General features: G+C 47.5%; 10 protein-coding genes across 10 annotated transcripts; 6 read left to right on the top strand and 4 right to left on the bottom strand.

The window, feature by feature from the left end:
• Positions 1–769: 769 nt before the first annotated feature.
• Positions 770–2143, top strand: N7473_012791 (acetyl-CoA synthetase-like protein; the record flags this gene model as incomplete). The annotated part of the gene is made up of 1 exon (XM_057158730.1): positions 770–2143. One exon carries the CDS (start codon positions 770–772, stop codon positions 2141–2143), a length of 1374 nt encoding a protein of 457 aa, XP_057002684.1.
• A 2424-nt stretch (positions 2144–4567) lies between these two features.
• Positions 4568–5188, top strand: N7473_012790 (uncharacterized protein; the record flags this gene model as incomplete). Its single annotated transcript, XM_057158729.1, has 1 exon — positions 4568–5188. The coding sequence occupies one exon, from the start codon at positions 4568–4570 to the stop codon at positions 5186–5188; it is 621 nt and encodes a 206-aa protein (XP_057002683.1).
• Positions 5189–5285: 97 nt separating this feature from the next.
• On the bottom strand, positions 5286–5723 carry N7473_012789 (uncharacterized protein; the record flags this gene model as incomplete). The annotated part of the gene is made up of 1 exon (XM_057158728.1): positions 5286–5723. The coding sequence occupies one exon, from the start codon at positions 5721–5723 to the stop codon at positions 5286–5288; it is 438 nt and encodes a 145-aa protein (XP_057002682.1).
• Positions 5724–8005: 2282 nt separating this feature from the next.
• Positions 8006–9511, top strand: N7473_012788 (pyridoxal phosphate-dependent decarboxylase family protein; the record flags this gene model as incomplete). The annotated part of the gene is made up of 1 exon (XM_057158727.1): positions 8006–9511. The coding sequence occupies one exon, from the start codon at positions 8006–8008 to the stop codon at positions 9509–9511; it is 1506 nt and encodes a 501-aa protein (XP_057002681.1).
• Positions 9512–10333: 822 nt separating this feature from the next.
• Positions 10334–13635, top strand: N7473_012787 (uncharacterized protein; the record flags this gene model as incomplete). The annotated part of the gene is made up of 2 exons (XM_057158726.1): positions 10334–12110; positions 12158–13635. The coding sequence occupies 2 exons, from the start codon at positions 10334–10336 to the stop codon at positions 13633–13635; spliced, it is 3255 nt and encodes a 1084-aa protein (XP_057002680.1).
• Positions 13636–15667: 2032 nt separating this feature from the next.
• On the bottom strand, positions 15668–16363 carry N7473_012786 (glutathione S-transferase family protein; the record flags this gene model as incomplete). Its single annotated transcript, XM_057158725.1, has 1 exon — positions 15668–16363. One exon carries the CDS (start codon positions 16361–16363, stop codon positions 15668–15670), a length of 696 nt encoding a protein of 231 aa, XP_057002679.1.
• Positions 16364–17071: 708 nt separating this feature from the next.
• Positions 17072–18136, bottom strand: N7473_012785 (nmrA-like family protein; the record flags this gene model as incomplete). The annotated part of the gene is made up of 3 exons (XM_057158724.1): positions 17072–17234; positions 17296–17458; positions 17524–18136. The coding sequence occupies 3 exons, from the start codon at positions 18134–18136 to the stop codon at positions 17072–17074; spliced, it is 939 nt and encodes a 312-aa protein (XP_057002678.1).
• Positions 18137–18930: 794 nt separating this feature from the next.
• Positions 18931–20031, top strand: N7473_012784 (alkene reductase; the record flags this gene model as incomplete). The annotated part of the gene is made up of 1 exon (XM_057158723.1): positions 18931–20031. The coding sequence occupies one exon, from the start codon at positions 18931–18933 to the stop codon at positions 20029–20031; it is 1101 nt and encodes a 366-aa protein (XP_057002677.1).
• Positions 20032–21305: 1274 nt separating this feature from the next.
• N7473_012783 (Zn(II)2Cys6 transcription factor) lies at positions 21306–23518 on the top strand (the record flags this gene model as incomplete). The annotated part of the gene is made up of 6 exons (XM_057158722.1): positions 21306–21356; positions 21420–21449; positions 21505–21596; positions 21665–22532; positions 22609–23087; positions 23149–23518. The coding sequence occupies 6 exons, from the start codon at positions 21306–21308 to the stop codon at positions 23516–23518; spliced, it is 1890 nt and encodes a 629-aa protein (XP_057002676.1).
• A 555-nt stretch (positions 23519–24073) lies between these two features.
• N7473_012782 (SEC14 family lipid-binding protein) lies at positions 24074–25315 on the bottom strand (the record flags this gene model as incomplete). The annotated part of the gene is made up of 4 exons (XM_057158721.1): positions 24074–24442; positions 24522–24899; positions 24961–25102; positions 25179–25315. 4 exons carry the CDS (start codon positions 25313–25315, stop codon positions 24074–24076), a joined length of 1026 nt encoding a protein of 341 aa, XP_057002675.1.
• Positions 25316–25540: the final 225 nt, after the last annotated feature.

Below are 25540 nucleotides of genomic sequence, written 5' to 3'. Positions count from 1 at the left end.
TCTTGTCATCATCTCGGATTCCGTATACCGCTCACCGGATCAGCTATGCGGAAGGTTACACAAGGAAGCTTTGACAATTGCCTTGCAGCAGCTTGGCTGTATCAGTCACCGAAATGACGTCGGCTCCGGGGCGGTCGTTATGTACATATCAGACCCTCACTGGCGCATTATACATGCATACTACATCAATGCGAAGCCTGGATTCATGCAGTAGGAATGTATGCACCCTATGTCTTTCTCGTAATCCAGAGACAGGCGAGGCTTCGCGGGTCTTGTCCTGACCGTCGTAGCCGTGAAGTAAGGAGATGGTCATTTCCCAAGTCTTCACTATAGACATTTAGGGTGGGTCGTTTGCCTTGCTCACGTACCATGGCATGATGCATAGCGAGGTAAGGGTGGCTTATGCACTAAATGTTCCCTGTTCCTTCCCTGATAATGGGTGGGTAAAATGATCTCATTCATTGGAGGAGTTTGAGCTTAGAATATTGAAGAGAGGGAGGACGCACAGCGGCCTTGTCAGATTGACAGATTTGTTCGCAGCATCGCAAAAAACACCCTGCTATGGCCATTAGCATCTTAAGAACGATATGGGCAAAGGAACTAGACGTCCAACTAGAATATGTTGAAGATGACGACAACTTTTTCGAAGTTGGAGGCACCTCAATCAGCGCAGTGCAGCTTGCAGCGGCCGCTCAAACAGCGGGCATTGATCTCACAGTTACAGACATCTATCAACATCCGCAATGGGCAGAGCTAGTAGCCGTCATAGATGGCAGATCCTGCTGCTCCCCCATTGAAACCTGCACCTGATGTCTTGCCGTTTGAGCTCGTGAGTCCTCAGAAAGTGGAGCGGATTCGCGAAAAGATAGCCAAGCGCCTACGTGTACCGGCCGCAGATATTGAGGATATTTATCCATGTTCGCCACTCCAAGAGGCACTCATGATGCTCTCAATGAAGGAAAAAGGAAGCTATCTTTCACAATTTGTTTTTCGGTTGCCCTCCACCGTGGACATCCCACGTCTCCGAAGAGCATGGAACAAGATTGTGGAAGCAAGCGACGTCCTACGCTCTCGGTTAGTTTATTTGGCAGAGGGCTGCTTCCAAGTTGTCGTCAAAAGTGCCATCAGTTGGCAGACAGCGAACGAGTTGGAGACTTATCTGGCCTCCGACAAGGGTTCTTTGATGCTGCTGGGACATCCCTTGGTTCGATTGGCAGTCATCCACCCCCATGCCGAGCATCAGGCCTTTTTAGTCTGGACTATACATCATTCAATTCATGACAGATGGTCAATCAACCTTGTATTGAATGAAGTAAACAAATTGTCCCAAATGGACCTCCAGAAATTCCCTGACACCTTTCCTTCGCCACCTCCAAAGTTTGCTGGGTTCATCAAACATCTCCTGACGGACGACCAGACTCAAATGGAACAGTTCTGGACATCTCGACTTGCGAAAATCCGACCCCGGCAGTTTCCACCTCTGCCCTCGCCATTTTATCAGCCTCGTACCAAGGATATTCTGAAGCGTTCAGCCCCTATCGCCCGTCGGGATCACTCTAAAACCACCATGTCCACTGTCATTCAGGCCGCGTGGGGATTGACTATCGGTAGACACACTGGATGCAACGATGTCGTTTTTGGCATGACTTTGATAGGACGCGATACCCCGGTATCTGGTATTACGCACATGTTGGGGCCAACAATCGCAACTGTCCCTATACCCATGGTGTTGAACCGGGATCAGAAGGTTGCAACTTTCCTGAAACAAACTCAGCAAGAACTGGCAGAGATCATTCCATTTGAACATATCGGCTTGCAAAGAATCTTTGAACTTGATGAATCCACACGCACAGCTTGTAACTTTCAGAGCCTGCTTGTGATACAGCCATATATGGCGAGCTCCGCCCCTGATGGTTGGAAGCAGGTTGACATATCAAATCGCGATGTGTACCCACATGGGTTGGTCGTAGAGTGTCTATTGAGTGAGAACCAGAGCCAGCTGAAGATACAGCTCTACTTCGATCCAGGCCTTCTCACACAAGAAGAGGTTCAAACGATAGTTGACGACTTTGAAAGGGCTATCTCAGTGCTGGGCAATATAGGGCATGAAGGGCATGTTATTCGAGATTTGGGCCTGATTTAGTCATCTACTTCGAAAGAGTAATTTGATTGTAACAAGGCTTCGATTTCTTCTTCCTCTTGGAATGTTCTGGGCTGGTATTATGTCTCAATATTTTTAAATCACCGGCTTTTTCGTCAGTATAGCCTAGCTGAGCCACTATTAAGCTAAGTACTGATTAATCAGAAACCAAACTGCGAGGCCAAGACGTCATTATTGTTCATGCCAGTCAAAAGAGAATAAAGAGCAATATATTGCCTTTGCCCAATGACGTATTTCTGCTCCTGGATGACAGGGACTCTATCGGGCTAGCTTGCGATGACAACTAATAATTCATTTCATACCTTTTTTGTAAAACTTCATACAATGCACCAATTTTGACCAAGTTACCGCTTTTTCGGTGGGACAAGTCTTACGGTCTGAGACTATGAAGGGCACTCAGCGGAATTCATATCTGTGAGCATGCACAAAGAAGACGGTACAATGACATTTGTGACAGATAGGTTGGAGGCTTTGCACGTAATGCATGCAACAGGACCACAGCTAACTCGCAAAGTCCTTCCATTCCTCGAGCATTTTCCCGTGTTTGGCACACAGCGGTTGTAAACCGGTACGCATCGTTGCCGACAGGAATTCTCGCCGGAATGATTTTACTTCCTCCAGTTCCTGCATGTGAAATAATATCCACAATGATATTTGCACCGCTCTTCAAATCGCCCATATGCGTCTGATCTGACTCTATGACACTGCTTTGTATCTGAAGTAGAGCTGTGCCTCCATATTGAGACATAGGATTCGTCGGTCCTTTCATATTTTTGAAAAAGTTCGATCGAAAGGGGCCGGGCTCAATAGCAGCAACTATTATTACAAAGTCTGCGACCTCTTCGCGAAGAGACTCAGCAAATATTGACAAAGCTGCTTTGGAAGCAGCGTAGGGACCCAGACTTGTTAGCCCGACCAAGCAGCCATAGACGACATGACGAAGATGCGACCCGAACAGTGCTTGCGCATAAAAGGAAGAACCGCTCGAGTCAACTGCAGAGGCCCAAAGAGATCTGTTAGAATTAGACCCAGAGTCTCAGAATGCCTGTATTTCAAGGTAAGAGAGGACAGACGATTTCATGCTTGCTTTTATGGCAATTCTCACCGAACCTCTTCAGTTCCTCCTATTTGACACATCCCGGCATTGTTCAAGAGAACATCAATCCGACCATACAATTCTAACGCTTGCTGAACAACTCGTTGGAGCTGTGACATCGAGGGCTAAGGTTTCTGCTCTTGATTTTATCAAGATTTCTTGCCGTGACGATCACCTTGTCTCCTTGGCTGAGAACCTCATGGACGAAAGCATCCCCAAAACCAGACGAACATTCAGTGATTGACCAGACTAAGAAGACCATTTCGTATGGATTGCAAATTAACCTCAGTTAAATTGGAGAATTGAAAGCAGTGAAGTCGCCATGTGTGGTCTAGCTCTGATTATGCAATAAGTCACGTTCTGGGTAAATTGCTGTTACAGTTGACGACGCGATTGTCGCAGCCTATCAAGCTTACTAATAATCAAAAATATCTCTCCTTGCCACCTCCATTCCATACCATTACCAACTCAGCCATGTAACTCATCACATTCCGAGCTTGCAAAGTCTTTATAGTGGCCTCCCCATATCACACAGCTCATTATCTTCACTGTCATGAACAGGCTGCGGCCAAAAGGCAAATTAATATCCTTTCGTGCAAATGCACACCGCCAGGAAATCAATATTTTTCGATAAATACCTGGACAATCAAGGATGGAGACTCAGACTTCAATCATGAGCCATATGTTCCTTGGATTATACTATTGATGTGGAAAGCGCGATTTTGGTGTGCCAAGGAAAAAATCTGCTCGACCATAACCGCCCCTTGCTTGCGTTGCCGTCTCCGTCTCGAGAGTGACCCGCGAAACTGAACCGGCAGCCCTACTATTATTTTGGTTTGCTTTAGCGGTGAGCCGATTTGTAAGGTGGCCTAAAGCTGGTATGCTTCATTTGTATATTATTCGAGACGCTATTGCCTTTCTCGTGAATCTATCTCAAAACCTGAGATCCGTCTAACATGATGCCCTCAGTAACTGCATGAGAGGAGATGGTAATGCGTGAGATTGACTTATTCGACTCTGCTTATCTGAGCGAACACTATGATCTACTTCTGGAGAGCTATTTTGAGAACAAAGTCCGTGATGTGCCAATATATTGGAATCTCTACAAAGCCGTGGATCGGGCGTCGACACTTCAATCCACTAAAGGTCTCTTGGTTCTCGATCTCGGCACTGGTACTGGGCGAATACTCAAAGCCCTAGCCTAGGAAGCAGCGCGAGACAAGGTGAGCCTGTCATCATCCACATTTCTCGGGCTGGACATCTCGCAGCACCTGCTTGATAGAGCAGCCAAGACAGCCAAGATCCGCGACATGAATATCCGATGGCTTCAAGGCTCAGCTTCCGAGCTTCAAACAATCCCCGAACTCGCTACCAAGGAGGTTGATCTCATAATCCTTTCCGCTGGAAGTTTCAGTCACTTATATGAGCCGGGTCAGCCGGAGGAGTTCCTCAATCAAGTGGCTCTGGTCCTGAAGCCGGAGACCGGGCGGGCGTGTATCCCACTCGCAAACTCCTTCATTCCTAAAGGTGGTCGTGAAGCCCAGTTGCCTGATATTGATGCGCCACAGCAGCTGGTCAGTAAGGAATTCCCGAATGTTGTTTATCAGACTAGTATCGTCGGTGGCAAGACGGTTGGGAGCACCTATCATGAGAGACGTGACATGTTTGTGACCAGGAAGCTGGAGGACGGCAACGAACCGGTCATTGAGAGGAATTGTGTTTCAACACCAGTGAGATTGTGGTGTGTGAATGAATTTATGGAAATGGCCTGCAATGCTGGCTTCAATGTTGTTCAGCATTTGCAAGGGCAAGAAGAGACGTACTTTACAACTTCTTGGCAAGGCTTAAACATGGACGGCTCTCTCTGGGACGGCTCTCTCTGCATGATAATGAGACGGCTTTTCAATATCTTATCAAAGAAAATCAGGTAGCATTATTAGGCAGATGATAAAGAGACATTCTGGTAATATAATTATGATAATCAAGATATTTGAAAAGGATTTTCTCTTGGAGATAGAAGGGGCGATCTCAAATCACCGTAGCCTGGATCTCACATTGAGCTAGAAACTCCTCACTGAAAGGATAATCCACGTATCCCCTTTTCGAGCCTGGGGTGTAGAATGTGTCGTGGTGATATTGTTGCAACGACAATCCTGCTTTGATTCGAAAAGGAAGATCCGGAGTCGAAATGAAAAAACGGCCAAAAGTAGGCGCAATCTGGTAACCGGGATAGTCCACATCAACAGCTCGTTGAGCAGAGGAAGCAGTGTAGCCACCCGACAAAGGAATTGGGCGGGATGAGCCCCATGATTTAATGAAAACAGAACTATCTTCTACCGGGTCTTTGCCTTCGGAAGAAGCATCTGTCTCCCATCTGGGGTTACCCAGACTTAAGTAGGCAATATCCAAGCCTCTGAGTTGACTGATCAAGTGCTGAAACTGAGGAATCAGCTTGCTTGTCGTCATCCTCATCCCAAATTCTTCTGCTCAAGGACTGAGCTTGACACCAACCCGATCGGCGCCACCACAACTTTGGTGACCTCCAATGGAAATCGGGATCAGTTCTCGATACTTCCACCCCAATCAATTTTTCGTTTGTTGCAAACATCCTGGATGAATTAATCAATAATAAACCCGTGTGCTCCGTGTATTTCTACTCCGTCGAATCCAGCTACCATCGCATTCCGAGCGGCTTTAGCAAAGTCTGCGATGTAATCGTTAATCTCTTGCCCGGTCAGCGCTCGTGGAATTCGGATAGGGCAGCATCGTCACTCGTGATGAGTACAGGTACTGGGCTGCTGGATACATAATCAAGGCCGGCGTCATCCAAAACTTCTGCGTCGGCAGCTCGCCCGTTTGCCCAGAGTTGGAGAAAAATGAATGACCCCTTCGAATGAACCTGGTCTGTGATTTCCTTCCATGCTTGGATCTGCTCGTCACTCCAGATGCCCGGGGTATTATTAAATCTAACAGCTTTCGCGCTAATTGCGGTTGCTTCAGCAATGATCAAGGTCGCTGGGACAGACGCGCGTTGGCCATAGTATTATTTGACGAACGGTAGCTGCACAAAACGTTCATCTGCCCGTAATCGGGTCAGAGGAGCCATAACAATTCGGTGTTGGAGCTCACAATGACCAATACACAGCGACTAGAAAAGGCGGCTAAGAGGTGGTTCCATGGCCAAGAGGTAGTTGACTAGTTCACACCTTATGCAAATCTGCTGTTCAATTGGTACGTATTGGTAATTTCTGGGTTTGATAAGATGAGGACCATGCTCGCTTGATATAGCATTCTTCCAACTTATTTACAAACAACGTTTTCAGGCCAATGAACTCTTGCTAGAATGAGCAGTGTCTTAATTACCTTGGCTTCCGCAAGAGTGATGAGTCCCAAATATGCATTGCATCATTAGCTGCAAACATGGGACGAAATTTAAGAAGCAAGGGTGCGCTTGACATACATGGAACTGCTGGAGGTGTATCTGATTGGTACTTGGGGAGACATAGGAGATTGCAGATCTGCCTTCTCATGCAAGGCGATTGGTGCATGCTCAGTACTCAGAGATTTGTCAGGAGCATTCGCTTGAAAGCTACTTTTAGTGCACTATACATGCAATAAGCCGGTATTATTTCAAACCAAGAAAATATATGACAAAGAGCCTTACACCTGCAGTACTGAGGCTAAGGAATTCTGTCAACTTTCTGCGAACAGTGCTTTCATTGACAGTGGACACCACCGTCTTCTGATACCTCGCTTGTCCCGCTCCAATCGTTGTTCCACCGCTCCTAAATTGATGAGCAGTCTTTGTGCTTGTTTTGTATTCACCAAGGAGAGTAAGTATGTGAGGTGGATTTGGTGGCCATATGAATGTGGGTTACAATTCGATCATCTTGCCACCCTATAGCCTATGATCCTGACCTACCAATCCCTGCATTAAGGTCTGAAGTTACCGATTCTAGGCCCAGTTATGAAGAGTACACATTGTCTAAACAACCTGTTCGTTTACTAGTTGCCTATGCTGGTTGACCATGACATGAAATACTTGTCTAGGCCAGATAGGCCTAAATAAAGAAATGTCAGTATATTCATCTGTCAAAGATCTATGGCAGGGATCCATAGTCCATATTCCACCAATATCTGCAAAGATTGCATTAGCGGGTAAAAGGTCGTGCTTGACAATAGACATTCTCCACTGGCGCTCAGAATCATGTATGACAACATTCCTCAAACGAAGATGCTACTATACCTGCCGAGTCTGCCATGTAATCAACTGACAGGGCCATCCAATAGCACCTCAAGTATTTGCCAGGCACCCCCACTCTGTAGCATTGCAATCATTATCATATCTTCGAATTCAGCTTCAGCCTGGCTGAAATTGCTGAGACGGCAAGGGGGCCACAGCCTGCAGTGCTACCAGAAGAACCGTGCCGGATTCCCACTAGACTACCGGAACATTATTGGTATCAGATCTTCGCTCCGACGTTCTTCTTTCTCTCGGACTGAGATAAGAGAAGCAAAGGACAGCTTGATTACATTCATGAGGTTGCCAAATCGTGATATTTCAAGTCTTTTGTGATTTGTGTGCTTCATCAGTGGTTGGTACCCCCGCAACCACGTTCATAACCCCAAGCCAGTTGCTGATTGATTTTGCGCAATGAAATACAGAAGCACCGGGACCGACGACTGGGCTGTTTTAAGCACCAAGATCACACGCAACTATAAGCCATTACTCCTTTATCCACGCAAGAATGGGCCCCTTTGGAGCAGTTGCAGACGACAACTCCTGGGGTGACCTCGTCAAGCTAGGTGCCCTTTTCGGGGAGCTCAACGCTTGCCTGGCAAATCAGGAGCTCATTCGTCGTCCCAGCCCAGAGCAAGTAGTGCGGCTTATGGAGTTGGCCTCTCCCACTAGTATGGGCACAGGAAGACCAGTGGGAGAAGTGATCCGCGATGCTGCAGAGATCTTGTCTTTCCGGATCGCCGTAGGTCATCACAGATTCTACTCGTGTGTTCCATCACCAGCCTCTCCTATATCATGGTTGGGTGACACTCTTACAACAGCATTCAACCCTTTTGGCGGGAGTCTAGAAGCTGGGTCTGGAGTTTGCACAATTGAAGTTGCGTTGATCAAATGGATCGCAGACCGATTCGGCTTTCCCACATTTTCTTCAGGTGGTCACTTTGTTTCCGGGGCTTCGATGGCAAACTTGACTGCCCTGACTGTTGCCCGTGATCAATTACTGGATTTTGAGGATCAAACCAATGGTGATGATAGACCATCCAACGGAGTGGCTTACCTTTCCAGTCATGCCCATTTTTGTATCCGGAAAGCTCTTCGGATCATTGGTCTATCGAATCGGCAAATCCGCGTGATCAATTCTGATGCCAACTTTCGGATGGATATCGGGCATTTGCAGCGGAGCATCTCGGATGACCTAGCGCAAGGCCGACACCCATTCCTTATTATCGCCACTTGTGGAACAACCAACACTGGAAGCATCGACCCGCTAGAAGAGATTGCGCAAATAGCCCGCTCAAGAGGCATGTGGATGCATGTGGATGCGGCCTATGGTGGATCTGTTGCATTTTCCAAATCTCATCGAGCCAAGATCAAGGGAATCGGCTTGGCAGACAGTATAGCTTGGGACGCGCACAAATGGCTTTTTCAAACACATGGCTGTGGGGCGGTTCTCTTCCGGGAGAAATCACATCCCTTGAAGAGTTTTGCTTCTTCTGCACAGTATGTTCGCGATGTCGAGCATATGGCCACGGAAGAAGACCAGAATACAATGCTCGACCCGTGGAACTACGGAATGGAATTGACTCGACCGGCGCGGCATATGAAGCTATGGTTTACACTTCAGGTTCTAGGTACAGATGCGATAGACAGGATGATAAGTTCGGGATTCCACCTCGCAAAACATTTGGAAACTTCACTTCGTCAATTAGACGGTTGGGAAATAACTTCTCCAGGATCCTTGGCCATCTTGACTTTTCGTTATGCTCCGCAAACCAGGGATCATATCACCAAAGCCGAGACTATGCCCGGCACCTTTGATCTCCTGAACGAGCTCATCTCGAAGGAACTTACCGCCCGTAATGTGGCGGTGATCTTTACCACCCGTGTACTAGATAGGGTGTGCCTCCGGATGTGCATGATCAACCCCAATCAGACTACTGCCGACGTTGACATTGTGGTAAACACGCTGGATGTTGTTTCACGCGAATGCCATGAAGCTCTCTGCAAGGACTGAGACTTGAAACTAGACTATCTTGCCAGTTTTCTGTCTGTCAATGTGCTCAAGATAGGATATTTCATAGGCCACGAGTGGTTAAGCGGGACTGGAAATTTTGTTTATTTTTTTTTCCAGAATTGGAGATGTTATATATGTAAATTAATCAGCATGTTGACCATGAGAGTATCTGAGGCTGAGGGGTGTTTAGATTGTGTACTATAACCACCGAACGTGAGGGCCTTTCATTGAAAACCAGCTTGCTGCAGCTCCGTCAGACTCAAAGTGTAGTTTGTATTCGATAATGACGGCGTCCATTTCTAGTACAGTAGCCGAGACATTCGTTCCGGAAGACTTGATAACAGTTTAGGGAAGAAGAAATATTGCGTGTTTTGCTAATACACCGACTGTCTACAGAATCAATAAAGAACCGGAAGAAGCAGATCACATTACGCTTCAGATGTTCGCAGACTATCCACCTCAAATAACCAACTTCTGCCCTGTGGACTACTCCTTACTCCTTGCTCAAAGGGCCAGATTCCAGTGGATACATTTACAAGACTTTACATAAAATGATCATGCCGCTCGATAGCTAGATTCGTCATCCCTTCTTTTGCCGGTTAGGAATGGTGTTCTACATATGTCTGTCTCCTATACGCGTGTTGTGTTTCCCTGGTTGCCCCCGGCTGAAAAAAAATACAAAGGCCTCCTTACTTGAAACGAAGGCGCTTCCAGCTATGATAGCGATTCCACAGTCGGATACTTTATATTACGGCACCTATGCACCGGTGGCTTCTTACTACACTAATTATTTCAATTCGTTGCAGCTTCTTCAATCTAACCATGACCGTGGATCAGATCGTCTCATTTTCTGGGTGCAATCGACTAGCACATGATGACCATGCCAAGCTGACTCGGTGGAACTCTGTTGTTCCCCCGACCGTCAAACAGTGCGCACATTCTTTATTCCAACAACGCTCCATCCTCCAGCCAAATGATACCTCTATTGATGCTTGGGATGGGAGACTCTCATACGGTGCACTGGACGCTCTGTCCGACGATCTTGCCGACAACCTCAGCGCACGCTACAATTTAGCAGGCCAATTTATCCCTATTTGCATGTTCAAATCCAAATGGGTTCTTGTGGCTATGCTAGGGGCACTCAAGGCTGGTGCTGCCTTTGTGCTCTTAGACCCGAGTCATCCCTCGGATCGGCTCCGTCAAATATGTCGAGATGTTACTGCGCCGCTCATTATGGTCTCGACACTAAGTCAATTCATGATCTCTACATTGGGGATCAAGGCTGTGATTGTTGATGAAGAGCTTGGCTCCTTATCCACGGATGTTCGTTCGAAGGATGAGTTGCACAGCCCCACTGTTTTTGATCCCAGCAGCGCCATGTTTGTTGTTTTTACCTCTGGCTCGACAGGCAAGCCCAAGGGCGCAATAATTTCACATGAATCCTTCTCTACCAGCGCGATGTCGGCCCTCGAACCTATGCGGATGCAGCAGCAATCGCGAGTCTTGCAGTTCGCCTCCTTTGCTTTTGATGCGAGTGTTCTCGAGCACATGTTCACCGTTATTGCAGGTGGCTGCGTATGCATACCCTCTGAAAATGCAAGGCAGAATCAGCTTTCAAAGAGCGTCAATGATCTCAGAGTCAATTGGGCATGTCTTACACCATCGGTGGCTCGGCTTATCACGCCAGATACTGTCCCTGGCCTCCGGCACCTAATTCTGTGCGGTGAAGCAATAACCTCATCCGATATTGATAGATGGCCCGCACACGTCCAAATGATTGGCATCTATGGCCCGGCCGAGTGCAGTATTCTCGCTACGATTCAAACCGATTTGAGATCTGCCGAGCTGCCGACCGACCTTGGTTATGCTCCCGCAGCAACTTGCTGGGTTGTCGATCCGGAAGACATTAACCAGCTGGTTCCAATAGGTGACGAAGGGGAACTCATCATTGAAGGCGCAATTGTGGGCTCTGGCTACATTCAAAATCAAGAACAATCTGCTGCTGCATTCATCAATGCGCCAACTTGGCTCAGAGACTTTCGATGCGACACCACTGAGGGACGTCCCCATCGCCTGTACAAAACAGGCGACCTTGTGCGCCAAGAACAAAACGGTTCGCTGGAATTTTTGAGTCGGAAGGACACACAAGTCAAGATCAACGGACAAAGGGTTGAGCTGGGTGAGATAGAACACCAAATCCGTTGCATTCTACCGCAAGGGACACAAGAAGCTATCGCAGAAGTGTTCAAGTTCCACGAGAGTGTTATATTGGTCGCCTTTCTTCAACGGACAGAGCTCAAAGGGGCTGAGAAAACAGACCGCTTGTTCCTGGACTCAACACAGAACCATATCGATCAAGCCCAAGCCCTACATTCCCAGTTAGAACTGGTCTTGCCAAGTTTTATGGTACCTCGATATTTCTTACCTATCTCTTATGTTCCAAAGACGCATACGGACAAGATCAACAGACGTCTTCTTCAAGAACAAGCAAAAATGATCACACCGCAGCATTTGAGAAGCTATTGCATCATCCAGTCGAAGTCTACCAGCGAGTCGGCGGAAGATGAACGGCCATTGACTGCTCAAGAACGCAAATTACGTGAGATATGGGGCCAGTTACTTCGGATACCTTTGATTGACATCAAGCGCGACGACAGTTGGATTGGCTTGGGGGGAATTCTATTCTCACCATGAAAATGATCTCCTTGGCGGAAGATGAGGATATCTTCCTTTCGGTTCAAGACGTTTACCGACTCCAAACACTGGAAGCAATATCGGCGACAGTGACTGCAGACAATCAGTTACATGCTGCGACAATCATTCATCCCTTTGCGCTGGTGGATCAGGGTCCAAATTCGCGCACAAGGGGCTTGATTCGAGATATTTCTCGGCAGTATCAGTCTGTGTGCTCATCTTTCACGATTGAAGATATATACCCCTGTTACCCTACGCAAGCTTATTGGATATCTGAGTCAGTATCTCAAGCGGGCAATTACACAGTTGAGATTAGTGCCACTCTTTCGCCGGATACAGACGAGAAACGATTGGCCGAAGCATGGCACCTGGTAGCGGCAGGAAATCCTAGTCTTCGCACGCAGATTGTCGAGGTTTCTGGTGATTTCTTTCAAGTAGTGATGAAGGAAGCCTCTACCCTGCATGTACTTGAAGCCTCACGCTTTGAAGTCTCCCACGGTGACAACATTTGGGGACTGGTCAAGCCACTTGTGTGGGCAGAGAAGATTGGGGTCTCGCTTCGGATCTGGATCCATCATGCCATTTTTGACGGTTTCACCTTGTCTTTGCTGATGCAGCAGCTTACAAAGGCCTACCAAGAGGGCCAGGCTGCGGTGACTCAGCGAGCATATAGCAACTTTGTTAAATGGGCCGTTTCGATATCCCCTGAGGTAGAATCGTTCTGGACGCAAACCTTCCGTGGCTTTCACGGCCAGATTTACCCGGCTCTCCCATCCGAGACATACAGACCGTTGCCAACTGGTCACATTGATGGTGGCATTATCCGGTGCTATAACGATTCTCAACTTGCCACCAAAATTCGCCTGTCGCTGACTTTGACGTTGGCTCGGATGATGAACGACTTTGATGTTGTTTTCAGCGAGATCGTTTGGCGGCGTGAAGCGCCCATTGTGGGTATTGCAGAGACAATGGGTCCCACGACTGCTCGGGTGCCTGTCCGCGTGGCTCTCGCCCCTCTGATGAGTCTTCGAGACACACTTGAGCGGCTCCAGAGCCAAATCTTGCAAAGCACACCTTTTCAATGTGCCGAGATGTGTCAAATTGCCACATTCAGCTCGAGCACGGCCTCTGGGTGCCGGGCGCAAACTACATTGATGATCCAACCCACCTACGACGAGGCGATCTCTCCGCCGTTCAAGCAATGGACCTACCAATTCCACGAAAGCGTTATGCGGGCTCCCTGGGCTTTGACGGTTATCTGCGAGGTGTCTTCAGATCTCGTGCAAATTTCCGCCAAGTATGATCCGAATATTCTGGAGCCACAGCAGGCTCTGCGGCTAATGACGACTTTTGAAGAAATATTTGACTTGATTCAACAGCAACCGGGCTTAAGAGTAAATGAGGTCACGAACCCTTCAGATATACTTTAAAAGTTGCATAAATGGATCGAGATATTGATCCTACTTGCCAGAGCTTAGGTCTATGGAGGGACTTGGGTGATCCTGCCGAGATCACTATACCAGCCATGCCCTAACCCATATTTTATAGAACTGCATTTTCATATCCTTTTCATGCGGAGACAGATATTTTGAGAAATTCAATTAATCTATGCGAAAAACGAATTATTGGGTCGCTGGTCTACTGTGCTTGTAAGTAGAAAGTGTGTATTTACGGATTATTTTGAGTTTTCTATTACTTGATAGAAAACAAAAGACTATGATACTAGGCCTTTATATGACAATATTCAGAGCGTGTTGCGTTCATCATGCAGAACAGACAAGTTCTTGTTTCCGTAACTCGCTTCAAACGGTGTTCGGGTTTGTATGTAAATTCAATGCAATCACTTCCGGGACTCACAGGGATCTCACAAGACCCTCTGTTATACGACCAACAATCAGTAACCTGTCTCATCAGCCTGTGTAGGAAGAGTATTGCACTATACCAGCAATATTGATCAAGACTGGGCCATGCTCTGCTACGCGGCAGCTTCCAGCTCCGGGAATGAATTATCGAAGTGTTGATAGGCTGGGGACTCTGGCGAAAAACCAAAAGTGTGGCAGGTAAAATGGTTCCAAATCAATTCTAATGAATGCCGACTGCAAGTTACGATTGAATAGTGGACCAGAATACAAAAGGAAAGCCAATAGCGGTTGCGGTAAACAGTGCTCCGCGAATCGGAGTCGCCACCCTAGACGAAACTTCCATACAGGACCATGTTCCTCTATGAATTCTGTTGTCGCGTGCCAATTTAACCCGATCCCGTGAGAGTTACATTCTAGATATCGAGCTCACTCTGGGCTCTCACACGTTATACTCGCTCCAGAATCTCTGTTGGTGGTTTCTACCATTTGCTTTCTCTCTTGAACGGCTAAAATCCGAAGTAATGGCTCCGCGACTGGACAAGTCAATTCAGAGTCTGCCAAAAGAGCTCCTTATACAAGTTTACAGATGGCTAGATGAGCCATCTTACACTGCTTTATCGCAGACAGGGCGATTTTTCAGATCTGCACTAGTCCTCGTCATGCCCACAACACCCGAGGAAAAGTTGACTTATCTTGATGCTATGGAGACCAGGTCTAGGTACGTCATAACGCCTATCAATGTTATTGATTTTTGTTAACAACTTGTGTTCGATACAAAAATTACTGCTATTGCAGCTGTTGTTTCAGACTGCGGTTTCGAGGTGCATTCGCAGCCAAATAAATCGAAGGGGAACGTGCCAAGGGGAATGTTTCAAGACATAGTCGGGTTTGCTTAGAGTGTGGATTAAGAACAGGTCTCTATCTATCGGGCAAGGTCATATCACTCCAAAGGAAGACTTGCTTCGTATGCGGCCTCTGCAGGAAAACTTACGCACGTGGATTTTACTGCACGTCGTGTTGGAGCTGCTCTCTGTGTTGAAGCCCGAAGTAACGCCCTATTCCCGCAATGTGGCAGCTCACTGGATTATTGTCAGAGCCGGAAACTCTGTTCACTGTGCTCCAAGCCCTACCAAGAACTGAAACATGAGGTCGGTGAAAGTCTGGACTCGGTGAACTTTTAATTTAAATGCGACTGTTCGAAAGTCAAGTGGAACAAAAGTATGTGAAGATGCTACTCATAGCGCATAATAGGGCGGCAAACTATAGCGGTCGAGCGACGGAATGTGGTATAACATAATGCTCTACTCGCAAAGATTTTCTCAATGAATATGACGTAACTTCTTCAAACAGTATAGAACATTCGAGACTTCCAATGAGAACATTTCAGGCAACAAGATCGCTCTGTGGAAGAAGGTCACTTTGTTTATAATGAGACTTACTGAAACGCAACGAAAGTCAAGAGGAAGAAAAAGGGTCTGATTTGAAAATGTGTGTGTGTGTGTGTGTGTGAGAAGGAAACGAATGGGTCCCTCAGTGATCCGTTTGTATTCGAAATGGACCGAAAATAATGCTTCACCTTGATAGCTCCCCACAAAGCTCGCTATTTTGTCACGGCTGCAGCCGCTTCTTTCAATTTCTCCGCCATCATGGCTTGTTGCGCTTCGTTGAGCCCCTTCACTACGGGCCGCGAGTTTAGCTTGGCTAACCAGACAGACAAATTGGGAAACTCGCTCTCATCATAGCCGTCTTCCGACAGGACGTTCCTGGCAGTGTTCTGCCATGACACAAAAGCCAGATCAGCATATGATAATCTCCCACCGACAAGCCAATCTCTCTTTGCCAGAATCCGATCGAGAACTCCAGAGACTCGACGAACTTCCGTGATGTACCGATCGATAGCGCTCTGCACACGCTCTGGGTGATAGCGCTTGAACCAGACGGCCTGACCAAAGTAGGGCCCTTGCCCGGACATTTGAAAGTGAAGGAACTGGCGAGCATGGTGCGCCTCAGGGCTTCCATGCGGGAAACTCAGTTTCTGATCTTTGTCGTAGGTTTCGATCAGGTATTCGATAATGGCGCCGGATTCCCAGAGGGTAATTCCTGTGTTGGGATCCTCGATAGTCGGTAGACGGCCATTGGGGTTGATAGCTTGATACCCTACTTTCTTAAGGTCGCAGAATTGAGTCGGAACTTCTTGAATGGGAAGCCCCAGTTCCTGCAGAATGATGGAAACCTTCAACGGATTTGGGCCAAATGAGCCACCATAGATTTTGATTGGCTTTAATAGATGAGCCATGATACAGGAGTTGGAATAAGAAAATGAACAAAGTAATGCAGAGTGAGAATGGACATTTCGACCAAGATTGGTGTGGCAGGCTGTCCCTTTTGAACCATCGCCTTGAAACGAAGATTGACGGTATTTGTAATCTTTCGTACACTTACTTCATCAATCCGGTCAACACGTTCCGGACTGTGGAGCAAATAATAAGCACGGAGGAAGCACGGTAGCCTTCATATTTGAGTCCAAAAAGGATTGGTTGCCTATGCAAGGTGGCTGGCTGCCAATGGCAAGCACACACCCACGTCCTCTGCAGTTAAACTACAGCCATGTCTATGCACAACATTAGCGTGGCCAATTAGAACGTCTGTCGGAAGAGCAAAGGTCCCGGAGGACTGTCTACCGTAGATCCATTTCGGCTCTATTTTCGCCATCGAATTAGAATCATTGGGAATTTGACAAATCCTCTCGGCATTTGGGGTGTCATGAGCCGCAGCACTGGGAAATCCTGCCGATTGTGTGGACAATATCGGCCATTCAGTCTACTCCGACCCAGTTATTGATGTAGACAAATTTTGTATAATATCTCGAAATTCGAGGCCAGTTCTGTCGCACATCGGCCCGGCTAACCTTATCCTATAAATTTAATAATTCGTACGAATAAATTCGAAGGATTTTACTGAGAATCAAAGTTTTGAAAAATAACTTTTCGAAAATAAATCCATCTTAGATACTAGAGCCTGCATTGCTGTATGCATCGGCAAGATCCTCCATCTTGTGGGCTTGCAGGAAGTCTTTGAAGGTGACCGGCGTGATTTGTGGGTATTTGGAGTTGTCCAATTCTTTCTTGAGGTAGGTCTGGCCGTTAGTGCAGTAGTATTGGTAGAATCTCAAACCAATCAGCATTAGCGTTGATTCGATAACATTGAACTTAGGACTTGGACACTCACAAAGCAATATAGGCGAACATGTTTGAAGGGTCCTTATGGAAGATTGCCTGCATCTTCTTGTAGAGATCATCGAGCGATCCGAGGCGGTGGAGCTCTGGCCGTGTGCCATAAACTTTGGCGAAGTCTTCAGCGATGTCACGAATTGTACGACGATCACCCAGGACTGTTTGACATGTGTATGTTTAGTGATTTGAGTTGCTGTGAAAGAGTAGGTTGACATGATCTCACAGTGTTGCATGCCCACAGCATTTCGATCCTGCGCCACCGCCGCCACAAACTCCGCGGCAGTGTCGTATGTAGTTGACTCCCACATCTCGTCCCCGTTGCCGTAATAGTTAAGTCTGCAGGACTTTTCGTCCCAAACCCCGAAGTAGCCACTCCAGAAAGTCTCCATGAAGACACCAATCAGAACATGTACACCCTTGACGGTCTTTTTTGTATTCAAATGCGCCTTCACATGCTTCATAGGATCCTTGGCCGGATGCTGGCCAAGTTCCAATTTCGTGAAGTCCAGACAATAGTCGCTTGCGATGTAGCGACTAACGCCCTCCAATTCGCAGGCATCCACGAGAAGCTTTTGGCCATTGGTCATGAGTTCATTATCACCCAGGTAACAACAGATCACCACATCGCATCCGCGAGCGAATTGGCGTAAACTGACTAGGTCGGTCGCATTGCCTTCAAAGACAGTCACCCGAGAGGAGTCTCGGAACTGCTTAGGGAGCTTGGATTCATTACGGCAGAAACCTCGGATGTGAACATCGGGAGACTTGCACAGGTTGTTTGCGATAAGACGGGCAAACTTTCCCGTGATACCTGCGATACCGACCGTGATAGGCATTTCTTCGAGGGCCAGTGAGTTCGATTGTCACGACGGCCCGGCTATGATCAGTTCGGAGTCAATGAGATGGTGGCCAGTTGGACCTTGGAAACAGGCAATAAATACTACGGATCTACCAACAAGGGACGACAGGATGACAAAGCTCGGATGCGTCATGACTAGTTAGTTAACTTAAGTTAGTTAGTTACTCCGTAGTTATTAACTAACTACCTAGTTAACTTACCTTATTTCCGTCCCGCCATCGATACGACAGCGTTATGACCAATCGTTGCTCAGGTACAGACTACTCCGGACCCACACATGCAGCAAGTCCACATTAAGCATGGCCCTGACGTTTTGATTAGCCTGCGAAAGCAAGTTACTCATGCAGGTAACTGGACTAGTTACCGGAAGGGAAGTGCTCGAAACGAGGATTGGCTGCGCCTTGTTTCTGGCAGTAGGTCGAACAGGATTCCATGAGGATCTAGCACGCCGGTCGGGCCGACGGAATAGTGTATCCCGATCCTACGAGCTTCTGCCGTTTGATTATCACGGCGAAGCAATTGGTTAGACCGAACTGACAAATCGTTGATTGAGTTTGAACCCATTCGAGTAACTTACCTCGGTAGCGGGTGGTGGACAAGACCTGAACTTGCTCATATAAAGAGGAAACAATTATTTATATCGACCGAGCGCTAGCTCTGGCCAGAACGAGAAATAGCATCACTTAAGACGTTTATTTGTCAACTTGATTCGACCCATTATCCGCCGAAGATATATTCGACCGAAATTTTCCTTATACCATCGCATGCAGAATGTCGAAGCTTTTCAACCCGCTTCGGATCGGTAGCAAAATGCTCAACCAAAGGATTGCTATGGCACCTATGACTCGACTTCGTGCCGACCAGTCGCATCTTCCCCTGCCCTCCGTGAAAGAATACTACGAGCAGCGTTCTAGTGTTCCCGGGTCCCTCATTGTCACCGAAGCCACCATAATCAGTCCTCGACATGGAGGTTATGCCAACGTTCCTGGCATCTATAATGATCAGCAAGTCGCTGCATGGAGAGCAGTTACAGATGCTGTCCACGAGAAGGGGTCCCATATATACCTTCAGCTCTGGGCCCTGGGGCGAGCCGCAAATCCTGGGCTTTTGAGTCAGGCGGGGTACCCTCTACTCTCGGCGAGTGACGTTCCAATGAAGAGCGCGTTCAGCGATGAAATCCACCAACCCCGCCCAATGACAGAGACAGAGATCCAGGACGCGATCACGGATTTCCGGATCGCAGCCAAGAATGCTATGATGGCTGGATTTGACGGCGTCGAGATTCATGGAGCCAATGGATATCTTGTCGATCAGTTCCTTCAAGATGTTTCCAACCAGCGAACAGACAAGTGGGGTGGAGATATCGCGAACCGATCTAGATTCGCCGTTGAAGTCACGAGAGCCGTTGTTGCCGAAATTGGTAACCAGCGCACTGCTATCCGGTTGAGTCCGTGGAGCAGATACCAAGGCATGCGCATGGCAGATCCCATTCCGCAATTCTCTAACTTGGTCAGTCAATTGGCTCAATTTAAGTTGGCCTATTTACACGCTTGCGAGTCAGATTCGAAAGACGTGAATGATGGAGACTTGAACTGGCTCTTGGAGGCATATGGCAATAGTAGTCCTGTTTTAGTGGCTGGCAACTACAACGGAGACACAGCCCAGACAGCGGTTGATACGACTTACGCCAATCATGATGTAGTCGTTGCTTTTGGTCGCCCATACATTGGAAACCCCGACCTACCCTTCAAGGTGAAGCAGGGTCTGCCCTTCGCAGGATTTGATCCGACAACTATGTATGGACAGGGAACTGGTGGCTACATTGATTATCCGTTCAGCAATGAGTTTGCATCTATCTCGGTGAAGGCTTAATCTGAGCAATGGGAAGATCATCGTATACAATAGACATTTCGTTCACTTCTTTGATTTGCAATTACTTCGCATGGCCTGTTGATAGGAACTTTCCTAAAAATCAAGAACGGGTCTACAGCTCTATGAGTGGCTTGATATTGATGAACGTCAACAGTCCGACAGTCAGGGTCCTTGATAGTCTCCAGATGAGCGAATTCGTAAAGGTTTTGTTTGACTGATTTGCCTGACCCCAGTAGCAGTAGCAGTGGCTAAATAGTCAGTCCTCATCGCCCAGGAATCTCGCGCATCTACACATCTCCGTGTGTCTCTCTTCCCTCTTACAGGGTGGTCATATGTAAGTTAGATCTCTAGTTCGGCTTGGGCAATTGCCACAGAATGGTCCAGACAGGCGTTCCCCGAGCGCCTATCAGAGGCGAATGCCGAGAAGTCCTGAACATAGGGCTTTCTCATGTAGACCACTATATTCAATTTTAACCATAGCGTGCTGCTCACCTTGCGTATGCAGTGGGGTTGATTTCAAATCAATCTGTCGCATAGTTAACTAACTATATCTCATCGAGGAGGCCGTTTGCTCTACCTACAAGCGTTCATCGAAGATCATTAAAAGTCACTCGGTCCCGAAGATTACTACAACTGCCACCAACGACCCTTCGTTAGAGTGTGGGTGCATACTGGAGGTAGTATTTCGTCGGCGGTGACAATTCAGTCCTTGGCGCTGCCTTTGCCGTTTCTGACCTATTACCCCGAGTTCAGGTTGTCGCCAAGACCAATTCCGAGAGCAATGTCAACGACGCCTGAAGTACAGTAATCTCACACGTGTACGCATTATTAATGACGAGCTACGGATGCCATATTTTAGTATCTAGTGAGTTACTTGCAGGTAACCAACTGACTACCAAACTTCCAAAGTTTTGGAAGCTTAGGCATATGTACGTCTCGGCCATAGTTAACTAGGCACGGGCTTCCAGAAATGGGAAATTGGTGGGTGCGCCCCCGGAACGAGTCTGCTAGATTAGACATGCGTGAAAGTCTACCGGCCCGCTGGAACCCGGGTTCCAGCTCAGCGGGTGTCAAGGAGAATATGGCGATATTAATAATAAGGGAGTATGATTAGGTAAGTTTCCCAAAGTCACCTTCAAAAATGAGCCGTGGCGCCGAGATCGTACGTCATTTCATCGACACCTGACAAGAGGCACTCTCACACGCACCAACCTGACTACCGCAGTTTGGATATCACAAAGTCAAGGACAGTGTCCCCAGTGTTCCCTAAGGCCATGGACGCCCGCGAGCTGCAACGTTGGGGTCGGAACTCCCACATTCCAGCGGTACGCAACTTCTGCCCGGCGCCTGAACCTGTACCGTGAAAAGGAACTAACAGTCCAGGAAAGTGCGTGGAATGTCGGGAGCGCAAAGCCAAGGTATCCCTAGACCCTTGCTGTCCCACCCACGAGAGAGATCGCTAAACCAAAATAGTGCTCGAAAACGCAACCTTGTGCGCCGTGCGTCCGCAACAACCGTAAATGTATCTACACATCGAAAGTGTCCCGAACACCGCTCACGCGCAAGTATGGTCCTCTCCCGTAGTCTCTTGTGTATTGAATGACCTGAAGCGAGACTGATATACGGCGTGAAGGCACCTTACTGCTGTTGAAACTCGACTCCATGCTCTGGAATATGCGCTCGAGAGGTTATTTCCAGGCGGTTCAATGCAAGACATGACACGCGACCTGCTACTGATGGATTCGTCCTTCGAGCAAACTGCCACCGAAGTCCCCACCGAAGTTAGCAAATATCAAGGATTATCCACAGATAAGTCCCCAGGAGCAGGGTCCTTTGCCGATAGTTTCCTTCCTTCCAATCATTCTTCGGCCCCCAGCGCCGAGGACCTCTTATCGATGGATATAGACGATTTCAGCCGATCATCAGCAGAAGTCTACACGCCACCAGCAACCATCCACGAAGAGTCCATGTTTATTGATGCATACTTCACACACTACCACACTGTCTACCCCCTCTTACACGAGGAGACCTTTCGAAGTGTGCGAGTCAGCCAACAATTTCCCACACATTGGCCTGTCTTGGTCAATGCAGTCCTTGCTCTTGGGTCTTGGTTGACTCCCGGTACGTCTCTTGGCGTGGAGAAAGCTTATTTCGCCAGAGCCGAAGAGCTGTTGGGAAAAACTCCGATAGGCACCAACGAAATTCGAAGTCTCACCTTGGTGCAAGGTCTAGTTCTTCTGAGCTCACTGGCACAACATCAAGGGCAGCCTGAGAAAAGCATACAATACACCAACTCTGCAGTTCAGATGTCTGTCAGTCTCAATTTGCACATGGAACCTCAAGATGCTCAAAGTACAGAGCTGGACAAAGAGATTCGTCGGCGGATCTGGTGGAGTGTGTACTGCGCAGAAAGCTGTTCTGCGAAAATCTACGGACGTCCGCTTCTATTGCCAGAAGACGCGTTGATAACCACTCGACCAGTCTCGAATATTAGGGAGAATGTATACGCCCATTTAATTTCTCTGTCCCTCTTATTCTGGATGCGAAAGGAGATGCTAATATCAATTTTCTGACAAGGACCTCACCTCGTCAAGCACATATTTTCCTCAACAGTCGGACCAAATAACCATATACATGGGGTTGATCCAACAATCGAGCTATCATCGCCTGGCTAATCGGATATATCGTCACCTCCTGTCCTACCCTGATTTTGGATCTAAGGAGGTTCAAGAAGTGGAGGAGATGATAGATAAATGGCACAAAACTTCATCGGTTTGCCTGCACAACGTGAATCCATCCTCATCTCCGGAATGGTACGTAACTGCACGTCGACGACAGATCATGTGTGATCGAAGCCTTCGCCTCCTCATTCATCGACCGTTGCTGCTACGATGGCTCAGAATACGCGCAATCGATGGAGGGCCTTGCCTGTCCAACGACCCAGCTGAAGTACAATGTCGGGCCAAAGGACTGAAGATTGCCCGTGCGACTATTGAGATGATCTCAACGTCTTTTGTTCGAGGTCAATATTCTAAATTGACTGTCGCATTCACTCTGTAAGCCTAGGTCTGGCGGTATAATTTATCATGACTTATTTGTCTAATTGAACCACTCCAGGTACTCGCTATTCCATGCACTCATCGTTCCCCTGATTCACATCATGGTCGATCCATCTACGCCAAGCTCCATTTCATGCATGGAAGATGTCAATAAAGCTAATAGCGCACTACAAAATCTTCGCTCGGAGCTCGATCCTCTCTCGCAGAGCTTTTTCGTGGCTATCAAACAGCTTGTTAATGTATCCGAACGGGCGCTCAAGGGATATCAGGATATTTCCGCTCCATCCGAGACAAGACAGACCTTGAAGCCAAATGATGTTCGACCTTCAGCAAATAATATTTTTGGTAATGAAGAGCTGAAAATACTCAAAGATCAGGAAGCGAGGGTGGCGCAGCAGTTTGACTTTTCGCAATGGCTGGATCTATGATTAAGTCATCGACATGCGCATAAATCTAGTAAATTCTATGAATCTCGGTTCACTTTCAACAGAGTAAGCAATGTGCTTAGGGGCATAGATATATTTTAAGCTTAGCCAGTCGTTTGAGCACAAGACATGACACTGCATTCAATGGTAAATGTCATTTTTTCCAAGTTTTCGAGTTGATCTTCCGAGTAGCGAACAATGATAAGGGCATCGAGGCGCGTAAGGGGGTTCTAAGAGATCTTCAGTTGAAGGAGGAGGCTTCGTGTACCGACATATCTTCTTGAAAAGTCACTATGGCAAAAGACCTGTCAACTCTTAGAATCGCGAGGTGTTCTATTGGAAAAACAGAATGGGGTAAACTGGCTTGTATCGAGATGGGGTCTTAGCATATTGCAAGATAGTGCCTCTCGAGCGCATTCGCATTCATTAAGAATCAATATCGTTGAATTCCAGAAGTCTATATATATGAATACAAGCAAGGCTAATAGTCTCTGTATAGTACATGAGTTGCTGACAAACGGAACCAGAATAAAGAGCAGACGCAAATACATCAATGAATCAAATCGACGATTTCTCTAGCCGACAGAATGCATTGCGACGGGGTAAACGGTTATCAGAGCCATAAAGCTCAATGCAGCCATTCTGGAAGATCAGTGGGCCCTTTGAATAGACCTCTCCTCTGTCAGTCTTATGGTAGACTTCATCTACCAATTCACGGATGTAGCTGTCCAGATTGGGCTGATCCTGCCACTTCCATTCCAGTTCCCCGCCATATTCCTTCGGTAGATCGTCAGCGGCAATGTGCGAGAGCAAAAAGGATTTAGACTCTGCGGGCGAAAGTACAAAAATCTTTGACCTAGTTTCAGGGTCAAACCACTGACTTATTGCTTCCCACACGGACTTGAAGAAGGCAGGCGCTCCCACGACCTGTTCAAGAAGATGAGAAAAAGAGTCAGTACAATAGAGCAGGAACAAGACACGTAGCTTTGGGGGATTGAATACGTACAAACACCCTTCCTAGGGTTTCCGGATAGTGCGCAGTAGCAATTCTGCTCGCCTCCTGGAGATATTTGCGAATATTCCAGAACTGAAAAACGCTCACGCCGCTGATATCGACAATATGCGTAGATGCGGAGACAGGTTGCTTGGAATTGGGTCGAGGCAGCTCGGAAACGAGCGGGAACACAAACTGCAGCAGGTTCTCATACAAGGCGTGAAGGTGGAGTATATATGTTGGCACTTGAGTATGAGCGTGCGAGTCTGGTAACGGTGCTTTCTCGAGGTACTTCAAATACACATCAAGGCTCTTCTTGGATAGCCTCCGAACTTGGAAAACATAGATGGGCCTCCCCACCTTGTCTCGCCGCCCTATCCATTGGGGATACTTTGAGTTGTCAGCGAATTAGCTGATAATTCAAACCCCTTGGTATATTAGACGCGCATACCATCTTCCGTGTCTCCTCATAAGCGGTCACATCAATGTCTTTGTAGAATCCTCGAATGTCATGTGCTTGTCGCCACGTTTGAAAGTGGTGGTATTGATCGAATGAAGCAGCCACATTAAAGCGCTGCGCTCGCAGGAAACGTCTAGTGTTGATGGAAAAAATTGGTTATCAGTGGACCAGTCTTGTCAGAAAAACGACCCGCATTCCCATCCGCTTACAATATGGTGGTGTCATCACTATTTTCGGCTCTAGTGAACGTGTTGAATCCATTCTGGCGACACAAGCCTTTGAACTCGGAGATTGGATCCTTTGACTCTGCGTTTGGAGCTGAAGTCGGGGTCATGATCGGAGCCATGGCGATGGGAGTAGTCGCAATTGGGTATCAATCTTCCCACTCGATGAGGCAAGGAAAGGTTATATTCAATCGATTCACTCGCAGGAGAGTCTGAGCATCTCGTCCCATACAAAGTTGATATCCAGGTATGCTCTCAGCATGCGAAGGTCCCTTTTAAATATCTAATCGTGGCCTGAATCTACCTAGACTGGACTCTTTGTCAGCATGAAGCGTTCGGATGCCTTC

The sequence above is a fragment of the Penicillium subrubescens genome, assembly GCF_028828155.1.
Source record: "Penicillium subrubescens strain IBT 31985 chromosome Unknown utg000011l_segment0_segment0, whole genome shotgun sequence".
NCBI lineage: Eukaryota > Fungi > Ascomycota > Eurotiomycetes > Eurotiales > Aspergillaceae > Penicillium > Penicillium subrubescens.
The sequence above is the reverse complement of the archived record's forward strand: the minus strand, read 5'-3'. Positions and strand labels throughout refer to the sequence as shown.